The 11,614-nt window shown below is 49.0% G+C and overlaps 1 protein-coding gene across 1 annotated transcript in view; it reads right to left on the minus strand.

Moving 5' to 3' along the window:
- Nucleotides 1-10,924, minus strand: part of LOC144145017 (uncharacterized) — a 33,573-nt gene extending 22,649 nt beyond the window's left edge. The window contains exons 1-4 of the mRNA XM_077676549.1: nucleotides 10,722-10,924; nucleotides 9,272-9,499; nucleotides 4,543-4,888; nucleotides 1,147-1,263 (exon numbers count right to left, since the gene is read on the minus strand). Of these exons, the coding sequence (XP_077532675.1) occupies nucleotides 1,147-1,263; nucleotides 4,543-4,888; nucleotides 9,272-9,499; nucleotides 10,722-10,924 (894 nt within the window). The remainder of the gene's footprint in view (nucleotides 1-1,146; nucleotides 1,264-4,542; nucleotides 4,889-9,271; nucleotides 9,500-10,721) is intronic.
- Between the last annotated feature and the right edge of the window lie 690 nt (nucleotides 10,925-11,614).

Here is an 11,614-nt window from a genome sequence, read left to right on the forward strand (position 1 = left end):
TCGATGCTCTTTGCGAGGTTTTGTTGCTCTACTTTTAGATCCCGAATTTAATTGCGCAACTCACGTTGTATGCCTTCCCGATACGACTTCATCTCGTGCTTGAGGTCTTCCTTCAACTTAACAATTTCAGGCCTCATCTCCTCCTTTATCTTCTCGACATCCTTAGCCATGCTCGAATAAAAGAACAAAGGCAGGCTATGCAGACAAACGTGAGACAAGAAAAATGCACTTGGCAGCAGCGATGACTACTTTTTCCACTTGCCAAGACACTAACCTGCAGTGAAAGAAGCAGAACAAATACGTTCAGTCGTGTTGAACGCCGGTCGTCGCCGCTGCCAAGTGACCCGGATGGTGAAAGGAATAGTCCTTTTGTAGTCCCAAGTCACGTGACGCAGGCCGAGCTGATGGCCACGAAGTGACAATTATGCCGCCTGGTGTCTTCTGACTATCATCCGCTTTCGCCTGGGTTGTAGCGGGCAGATTCCACTCGATGATCGCGGTAGCTTATCACTGCAGTGAAAGAAGCAGAACAAATACGTTCAGTCGTGTTGAACGCTGGTCGTAGCCGCTGCCAAGCGAACCGGGCTGCCAAGTACCACGGATGGTAGTCGGTTGTTTGGTATCCGTGTTGCACACGAGTCCAAACTCTTCGATGACGAAATGGGCGAACCACTTGCGCGCACATGGCCGCTACACGTGCCATGTGCGGAGCGCACAGTGGCTCGAGAGGTCGCGTGACGCTATCACGTGGCATTCAGCGAAAACTCAGGGGGTAAACCAGCAGCTGTGCTCGCTGAGTACACCGTCTGTGTCCCCCGTCTCCGCGTGCGCTGGTAGCTCACTTGGTATGACAACGGGCTCTAGCTCCGTTTCTCTTTCGGTCCAGGTTGGATTCCTGGCGGTGCCAGTAATTTCGTTGATTTGTTCGCGGGAGATTTCTGTTGACGCCGACGGTCGCGACAGAACTCTCGGCTGGTAAGGGACAAAGCTTCGCTTTAAAACTGCAAAGACGATGGGACGGAGCAAGAGAAACACAAAAGCACGCTGTGCCGTCGTTTGCGTTGTTTTTCTTCTAGTTACAATGACAAGCCGTTCAGCAAGCCCTTCTGAAACGTTTTATCAGCCACTAGGCCAGCATGCGCGTACCTTCCAGCCCAAGTGCAGCAGCAAGTCAGTCATGCTCTTCTCGTAGTGAACCATCACGCTCCAGAGCAGGAACAGGGGGCTCTTGCTGAACGTCAGGATGAGGTCCGTCGGGCTCACCTAACAAAAGGTTAAAGAATCGCACTCAGTGCTAGAGGCCTGGCGCGTGTCCATCCAGCTTAGATATCAACCTCATGTTTGCAGTTGCTTCAATCAATAGCTGCGTAAGAATTTTTTCACGGCATTGCTAGCTAGCAGGGCCGCTTTGCTCGCGATCCTCACCGTTCGTGCATAAAAACCATAAAAACTCGGATTACGTCATAAACCACGTAATATTGCAGAGCGCCAACGGGGACGACGAGAGGCAAATGGCACCCATATGACGTTAAACTACCAACAAATATGCAAAACGAAATGGAATTTTCCTGCGTGCGGCAAGCTCACTTTTTTTGTAACGGCGCTCTATGGCGATGGCGAACAAGGTCTATAGCGGGTGCGAAGACCCCGATAATAACCTGCGACGTTCGTTCTGGAACAGCGAAGACGTCGATTGCGTTTGACAAATGTGCGATCGCAAGACAATCATCGCCCCTGTGTACAACTAATTGCGTGCAATAGATTTCTTCGTTATATTAGAATTAATCGTTATATTGAAAGCTAACCGGTGGCACCGAGGTATCCAGATGTTGTGAGAAGATTGAGTTTTCACCCAGCAACGATATATATATGGAACGGCGGTCTTACAGCTTCCACGTGCATCGTTCAGTGCATCGGGCTGTCGGTATATCAGCGTGAGGGGATCATTCTCCGGACACGAGCGGGCTTTGCGCAGCCACACACCGGGCACGCAGGCTCTGCAGGTATATACAATTGTGAACACGTGAAGCGTACTGCACCACTGAGCAGGTGTACGCTACCTCTCAGTGCAGAGATTTCAGCAGGCCATACAAAATGCGAGCGCGCGGGGCAGCCGATTCAAGTTCATCCCTTGGAGGGTCGTCGGGTAATCTGGTTCAATCAAGGGAGTGGAGGCAAGAATGTTAGCACATACAAAGTGGAAGAGGAACAAAACAGAAGGAGAACGCTCAGAAGAAGAAGAAAATAGTTGCGAGCGGATGCGGACATCGCCTCTCTGTTTCCACACCCCACTTCCTTCAAATGCTCGAGCTGTTTAGAGCGTTTGCCTGCCGTGTTTCGAGATTGGGCGCAGGTTAATGATCCCCAGGTGAACGAAATTAATCTGCACCCTTCAACTACGGGGCGGATCATAGCCCATGTGTACGAGAGGCGTACTTTCAACGCTAAATGCATCACTGGGGTAACGAAGGTTTGAACTTGGGCTGGTTGATTCTGCGTACTATGACGGAAAACAGCGCTTTAAAGAGGACCACAAACGGAGTACACAAACACGAGCGCTGGTGTGTAAAGAAAGGAATACACGAACGATAAACACTCGTGTTTGCGTACGCTTTTTTCCGTCATATTGTCCCCGGGGTAGTTGCTAATTAACCAGATTTGTCGCTAGGCGTGTGCGTCTCCATCCCAAATGAGAAGTATGATCATGATCATACTCGTCATTCCGTTCCCCAAGTTTTTAATATGCCGGAAAGAGCTAAACGGCTGCACCAGTAGCGGGACCACTGGTATTTTTTTACTGCGCTGTACACACCGGAATAAAAAACTTTTAATCAAGAAATTACCTTGATGTTCGCAATACTGCCCGACCCCCATCATCCCACTGCAAATGTCGCTGTGGGCATTACCGGTTTGCACATACTGCACATAGTTCGCTGCGTTCAAGTCAAGTTTTTTTACCAGACATGCACAATACAAGTGCAACTCCGGATGGTCTCCTGGGCTAAAAAGCTGCACCCATGTTCATCTTACATTCAGCGCGTCTGTTCGGGGAAGTATTTTTACTGTTTCATTTCCGTGTACACACTCGATGCGCGACTGCAACGTAGCCGGGAGCGTAACGCAACGAACAGCGACTTCCTACTTCGTGGCCAAGGCGCGCACTCTTCCTGAGGCCTACACATTGTGTAGCCTTTAAACTGATAAGATAATTACTCAGTGTTTAAACTCAATTCCGTGTCCCTTTAATATTCGTAACATTTATAGAAGAAGCAAAGTCGTACCGCAAACGACGTCACCAGTGAAGTTACGACTGGAATTATCTCACTTCCTGTTACGACGTCACTTCTGGTGACGCCAAGGTCAGTGCGTTGAGTTTGTAGGTTCGACCGGTCTACAGTGAGAGATCGCTGTCCTTCCCGGGGACACGTGTTCGAAGCCCGCCACGGCCAGATGCGCAACTCTCCACTCGCCCAGGAAAAAAAACCAATAATTACAGGTACTCCCATTAGCGGATGCGTAGAGATTTAAAGCAGCATACTTCATCGAAGCTAGCAATGCGCTTCATGATGATTCGGTTGCACAGAAGGAAGCCGAGCTCGGCAGTGCGTAGAAATGGGGCCAGAGACGCCAAAGACCCACTGCGCCGACGAAAAGCATCTTGAATGCAGGTTTGAAGAACCATATAGTCTATGCGTCAATCTCGTTTCCGCCAAGAGTAGGATCGGCATCGATCACCTAGGGTGCTCGAATCGTATTACAACTTCTTTGAAAGCGCGGCGAAGAATGCCTTGTTGCGACCGGGTGGTCCGACCCGAGCCGAGCTCCGTCGCCTCCGACATACGTGTGGTAGCGTGGTGTGAAGAGCGGCCAGCCGCTGTTGCAGCCGTGAAGAAGTCCAGAAGTCGTAGGCTAACGTAACTGTTTACTTCATAGCGAGAGGTGAGCTGAAGCCAAAGAACAATGCCCCGACGGGCGAGGTAACAGTACAGGACTCGAGCAGAGTGACAGCATTGATTCACTGCTCAAACAGGAATGGTCTACAGCGCTTGGGCGGCTCTATTTACACCCAAAAGCGGTAATGGTCAAAACGCCAACAAGCGGCAACACGCCACGAACGTCACAGACACACACAACGCCAGAGTTCGTGAGCAGTCGGTAAACACACACAACACCAGAGCTCGTGAGCAGTCGGTAGCATCGGCGCACGTTGAGTCCGAGAGAGGGGAGTGACGAGGACTCCGCTGCGATCGCGGGGCCTCTGTGTCTTTGAACAAGTCTCGGCGCGACTCGCCGGCAACTGCCGATGTTTGAAACGCGCCGAAAGCGAAGCGTCTGGCCCGGGCTTTGTCCAGGCATGAAAACATGAGTCACCGACACGGTGGGGCTTGTCTGAAAGGCGCACGTAGTGGCTTCGCCGCACAGCCGAGGAGTGATGCGGGGAAGTACGGCGGCGGGCCGATTCGTAGCAGCCTGTAATATTTTGCTGCTGGTGCTTCACTTAAATTATGTCCGTGGTGAGCTTAGGTTTCCCTTCCCGCTTACCTGTCGGTCTGGAGTGAGGAAGCCGTTTAGGACGTCCATCCAGGTGCTCACGTTGATGTGACCGCGAGTGAGCGCGGGCAGCTCCTGAAATTGGTAGTAGCGCGGTGAGTACAGGTACTGGGAGCGCGCGATCAAGTCGAGCGCGCGCAGGTCGGCGCGCACGCGAGCGATCCGCTCGGCCAGGACGGCCGCGTTCACATTCGCGCCGCCGACGACTGCCCGCAAGCAGTTCGGAGTTGAGTCTTGCCAAGCCCAGCTGTCGCTGTTGGACACCGCCAGCGAGTAGCCCTCATCGGTGAGCAGGTACGCCTCCAGGTAAAGTTTGATTAGAACGTGCATGTCGTACCTGCGCAGTGTCCGGCGCAGAGATATAAACTGAGGTATGTGTACGTGTAACTGGATTGAGCGGTCGATTTTGTCAACGAAGATTATTCACTGAAGAGACACACTGATGATCGGTATAGACCTGTTAAGTTGAATTTCTTTGACTACAACAAAAAAATGTTCATTATGCAAAACTGCAAGAAACTGAAAGGATCAACCATATCCATCAGCCATGATTTCTGCAAAGCCACGTTAGTGAAGCGCTCTAAGTTATGGCTACACGCGAAACAGTTCAAGGACGAAGGGTGTAAAGTGTCACTTGATTATGATAGGCTGCGCGTGGATAATGATGTTTACACATGGGACGAAGAAAACGCGCGCCCACTCTTATTACGCCAACAAAAATAGGACAACCAAGAATCGGCCTCCTCTTGAACCGATAACAAACATTTGCGCATTGCCTTGTTGAACGCAAGAAGTTTGGTTAATAAGGCAAGTGAACTCCAGGAAGTACTATGTTTGCACGACCCACACATACTTGGTGTGACAGAAACTTGGCTTTCCTCCAACATTATTGACAGCGAAATCATTCCCCTTCCCATAAAATACTACAGGGCGTGGCGGCGGCGTGGCTATTATAACAAAAGATGAAGTCGATTGTACCGAATTAGAAAGGATCCCTAACCATGAAAGTATTTTCTGCAAGATCAATTTTCGTGGATTTTCCACTTTATTTGGCGTCCTTTTAGGCCGCCGAGAAACCGCATTTCTGATTTGGAAGCAGTGACTGAATACTTGGGACGCGTGCTTAAGAAGGAGCAGAAATTGATACTAACGGGTGATTTTAACTTGCCGGGAATGGACTGGAATAATCTGGCCATCTCGGGATCGCATGACACTGATAGCGCTAGGCTTCTGCTTGAGACCGCATTTTCGCATGATATTACACGCACACACGTGTAATACACGCGTGTGCGTGTACACGCACCCTTACGTAGTACACGCACCTAGTACAGATAGTACACACACCCACACGTGTCACCGAAACTTCTCATTCAACTCTTGATCTTGTCTTTGTGAAAAACTTTTCCGAAAAACACTTCGTTACCACTGAAGACGGCATTGGCGACCACAAACTAGTTACAGTGGCTTTTGATGTCAACAAAACTAAAAGAAAGGCTACTTCTAAATAATTTCGTGATTTCTTGGCTTCCGATGATGAATCCATTCTCGACTACTTGCACCTTCGTCTTTCGTACTTCGGCCACGGGGACAATGTTTCAACCCTTTGGTCGAAGTTTAGGACGCTGTACTGTCGTGCATTGACCGATTTGTTCCATTTCGTGAGAGGACCACAAAGCGCAATAATCCCTGGATAACCCGTGAAATATTTCATCTGAAGCGCAGAATTGCACGAAGGCGGAAAAATAAATTCAACCATGGCAGCGACTTTTCAACTCTCAAACAAGAGCTGACTGCCAAACTACGACGTACTCGTTCCGGATTCCACAATCATACTTTGCCTCTTTTTTTAAAAGAAGCCCCCAAAAAGTTCTGGCGATTCCTATCTGGCTCCAAGTGTGGCATAGAAAAATTAAACATTAACGGATTAGTTGTCACTAATCCCGAAGCTATTGCTAATAAACTAAATTTTACCTTCCATGGCTCATTCACCGATCCCCTTTCTGTCGCTTCCATAAGTACCTCATTGTCTCCTTGTGCCACCATGCCTGACCTGGGCTTCAGTCGTGAGGGAATTCTTGATCTTTTGTTGAAAATTAAAACTAAGAAAGCATCTGGTCCTGATGGCTTACCAAATGCCTTTTTGTACCGGTACGCGGAGGTTATTTCTGAGTGTATCTACATCATCTTTAATGCATCTCTTGATGAAGCCTCCCTACCGGTAGACTGGCTGTTGGCAAAGATTATACCTGTATTCAAGGCCAGGGATAAGCTGTCCCCTACTAATTACAGACCAATCTCTCTGATCAGCACATGCTGCAAACTAATGGAACACGTTATCGCTAGTCATATATCTAACTATTTAGAAGCCAATCGGTTTTTTGTTGAATATCAGCATGGATTTCGAAAGCATGTTTCTACCGTTACCCAACTGGTATATGTTATTCACGATTTTGCCTCCGCAATCGATAAGCAACAGCAAATTGACGCCATCTTTTTGGATTTATCCAAAGCTTTCGATCGGGTACATTATGTGCAGCTGGTGGAGCGGTTAAAAGAAGCAGGTATCCCGCAAAAGTTGGTGCTATGGATTCAGTCCTACCTGTCAAAACGCATGCAGTTTGTTGAATGTAATGGTTCCAGGTCTAACGTATTACCGGTTTTGTCAGGGGTCCCACAAGGATCGGTACTAGGACCATTATTTTTTCTGATATTCATAAATGACATTGGGAAGCACCTTGATGAAAATGTACATGTGAAATTGTTTGCTGATGATTGTGTTCTCTATTCTGTTATTGATAACTGCGATTCTGAAGTTCGTTCGAATAAGAACCTGTGTAAACTCGCGGACTGGTGCGGACGTAATGGAATGTTAATTAACTTCTCTAAAACAGTTTCTATGACAATAACAAGCACGAAAAATTCGTTGATTCACCGCTATCAAATCAGAACGCGGTACATTAACACTGTATCTTCTGTTAAGTATTTGGGCCTAACTATTACAAATAACCTTAGCTGGGACATACATTACGATGACAATTGCAACAGAGCTCTTAAAAAGCTCTGTTTTCTGCGCAGAAAGCTGAGGCGCTCACCGCAAAAAGTTAAACTAGAGGCTTACCGCACATTAATCCCACCAGTCCTCGAGTATGGATCAATTGTATGGTGTCCTCACTACACAAAACATATTGAAAACATTGAGCGGATCCAACGGCTAGCTGCGGCATTCATTGTTTCTGATTCCAGACTCCAACCATCCGTTACTAATATGTTAAAACAGCCAGAGTTAGAACCACTCCAGAAGCGTCGGCAGATTGCCAAGCTTAAGTTTTTGTATTTGCTTTATCACAAAAAAAAAATTGGCTTGAACAGTGATACATATCTCCTCCCTGCTCCACACGGTTCAGCCAGACTGAACCACTCAAAAACGATACGACCATTCTTCGCCCACACTAAAATATTTCAAAAATCATTTTCCCCTTGTACAATTGAACGCTGGAATGCATTGCCATCTGATTTTGTGGAGTGCCGTGATGCAAATTCTTTTGAACGCTTGTTGTCATCTTCTCTGTAACCCTCCCTGCTTGGACAGCAATGCTGTCCGCAGTATCTGGAAATAAATTAAGCACTAACATATATTTAGCCTAGACCGGTGGAGATAGCTCGTGATTAAGGTTTGCTTGAGCCTGGTTCAACTTCTATTCTCTATAAATTCTCTCCACTGGTGACACATGTTTCAAAGGCACGTAGCGACAGGATTCTTTAGTTTAACACCCACTAGTGCCCTACGCCATGGCCCTGCACAGACGTTACGGTGATGGCACCGTGCACAGCTGACGTGGAAGGGACGTCACTTTAAGCGCCGACTTCAGTGTTGACGCCACTGTCACTTCCAGGTACGGTACTTCTTTCACCAACCCTGCATTGCACCAACCCCTTTCCCGTATACGGTCACTTCGGGTGGTTTTCTTGGCAGCAGATTGTAACGCACGTCCACTCCTATGTTGCAAGAGAAGCTCGTGTCATGCGTGAGGCGCCCTTTTGTAAACGAAATGAAACAAATGCATTTCAAACCCAAGCAGCGCTAATTAAAGACAGGGCACAGGAAAGAGACATTGTCCGGGTGTTTCTTATACTTCTTGTTCCCAATGTTCAAGTTCTGCTTGGTCTTTAAATGAATTTATATCACGAAGCCCGTCTTCTCGAAAGACGAATATTTCAAATTTGAATACCAGGCAGCATCCCCGCCCCCCTCTTCCTCCGCCCACCCTGAAATACGTGTCGCTGCCGCTGGACGCAGGAAGGTGGCTGCGGCAATGTATGGGACAAGCAATGTATGGGACATACAAGCAATGTATGTGACATCTAAAGCATATGTGACAAGCATACAAGCAATGTATGGGACATCTAAACGTGAAATGAATATATCTGGCATGTTCTATTAAGGAACTTGTCCCTTGAAGAAGTTGTTTAAGAGCGTGTCTCCTGAGGACACGTTTTTACAAGAAGGCACAAACCTCAGCTGGTAAACGTAAGAAAGCCCATCTCACCACAGGCGGTGGTAGGCTTTGTTTCAATTTCTGTTTCAGAAAAAAAAATGTTTCGCCTAGCGGGCCATTGTTGCCCCACAGCCGCTGGGCATCTCCACTCAGTACGCACTTCTGGTCCACCAGCCTCCATGCGTGCCGTGGTTGCAGCTCAGCTTTTTTTGGCGCATGCGCACCTGAGCGACAATCCGACGAGGAAGCGCAGGAAATGAAACTCCTTGCGAGGCGGTGCAAGCGACGGCCAGTCGAGGTGGAACTCGGCGAACACTTGGCGCAGCACGTCCCCGTGCTCCTGCTGCTGAGCCACGACGGCCAGGCAGCCCTGGTAACCGGCGCGGACACGGGCACCCGCTGTGAACGGAGAACTGCCGGGGCTCTTCTCCAACTCCTCGAACAGCAGCAGCCTGCGGCGGCGTCACGCCCGCTCTTCTCCCAAGGGGGCACGAGAATTTGGAGAAGCCACAGGGCCTCGCCAATACAGTCCTTAATTATTGCAGTGCACATTTCCGCGGCACTAATGATAAATGGAGTTGCAGTTACTTGCTTCGGCGGCTGTAATTTGAAGGAAGTGGGGGGTGGAAGTGAACTATACTTAAAAAAACCAGCGTATGGGTATTACGCACAAATGTTAAAGCCATGGCCAAGGTGGTCTATGAATACGGACCTCTACGGCGTCCATCATACTGAAGTGTTCGTTCGGTGGAAAGCGGAAATGTTAAAATGGTCTCGGAAGGCGCAGATGAAAACGGCAGAAAACCGAAGAACGCACTTCCCCTCGGTATCAAATAAGATACTTGGTAGCATTATTGTAATTTGCAATCTTTGCTAGATAAAAATGGATGCTCAAGGTACAAAGACACAACAGTTTTCTCTTTCTCAAAGTCGCCGATTTCCGCACGTGGAATCAACAAGGGCAGATAAATCAATGCGTATTGTTCATGGCAGCGAATAATTAACTCGTGAGAGACGCGATTTACCCACTTGTGCATGCTTGTAACTGTTTTGAAACAGGCTGCGCGAGTATATGCGTTAAGAAGGAGAGGGGGCGGTCTCCCTCACGTCCCTCACACACTTGTTACTTATATTTGCATCTCTGAAGCTTCATAACGTCGACAATCACCCAGTCTCTTCCCTTGAACTTCCACAATCATAGTCCCGATTCCCCAGCATTGCGTGGGGCAGGCCTGTTTGTGTAACACCCTACCCCTTGTGGGTTTCAGTGAACATGCTTTGAGATCTTGTTGATTCATCCGCCTCAGGAAAAAGAATTGATCGAGCTGATTCGCAGTGAAGCGGTTGAGGTTACAATAAAATATATATATGTTTTATGGCTTGACTTTTCTTTCGACGTTTCTGCTCATATTCCCTCTGTTTGGCGGGAGATGTGGCTGTGCGTGGCTTACCCATAGAAGGCTTGCACTCGCAACTGACGCGGGAGAAACGTAGAGGGCCCCTTCTTCCACTTTGTGTTCCTGCTTTCAGTACCGCCTACACAACACTACGCCCGATGGGTGCCCATCTCAGTACGAAGCCTTCACTTCTACTGACAGCCGAGATGTTACCTGAGCGCAAGGGGTGCCATGGCGTCGTCCTGACCTATTACATGCACGAGCAGTGGACACGTACTTGGTGCGCTCCGACAGTAGGTGGAACTGGTTAATTGTATAGCCGTGGCTGCCGTTCCAGAAGCCGCAAACATGGTCGTAGAAGTTGTCGCATGGGTCCACGCGCTTGTCCACGCTTGCTTCCAGCTCGGCACCGAAGTCGAAGCAATTCGACGGGTGGTCGCACCAGGGGAACAGCCAGTCGGCCAACCAGAAGAAAGACATGCGTAGCAGACAGTAAACGCACGATAGCCCCAGCGACAGCGGCAGCTTCGAGGACATGGAACACCCAAGGGGGGACGGAATGAACCACCGAGTCCTGTCTGGTGCGTTGCCTTCTCGAGACTTATCTGTTGACCTGTAATACTCGGCTGCGCGTGCACAATCGAAGATGCGCAAGCCCTCAAATGCGACTGGCAAATGGAATGAGTGCGATGTACGTGGTAGGATCAATTAAGAAACGATAAAAGCTCACCAGAGCAAAAGCCCGTCAGCGCAACAATCCTGGTTGGGCCACAGAAAGTGCCGCATACCCAGTGAGGGGGACTGGCCGCGATGAGGAGCACAATAGCTGCAGTTAAATGAAAGAAATAGCGACATGAGCTTTGACATATGGAACGGCGACATGTGCCGTTTAAGGAATGTGCAGGCTCCTGGTTCCACTCAGCGGCCCGACCGTTGTTGGACGTGTAGCGTCGCCATCATTATCATCTTCATCAGCACCACCATCGTCATCAGTATCACCCAGTTCACGTAGAACACGCTCAGCACCCGGCCTGGAGAGGCACCGCGTTCTACGTTCGCAGCCATCGCCATGGCACAGCCATCACAACGCAAATAAACGTGGGCTCGGCCATCGTAACTCGCCGGCCGCCCAGAGCCGCTCACCTTGTTTAGCTTCGTCAAGTCGACGCA

The sequence above is a fragment of the Haemaphysalis longicornis genome, unplaced genomic scaffold, assembly GCF_048455015.1.
Source record: "Haemaphysalis longicornis isolate Haplotype H1 unplaced genomic scaffold, Haemaphysalis longicornis Haplotype H1 scaffold_1, whole genome shotgun sequence".
NCBI classification, from domain to species: domain Eukaryota; kingdom Metazoa; phylum Arthropoda; class Arachnida; order Ixodida; family Ixodidae; genus Haemaphysalis; species Haemaphysalis longicornis.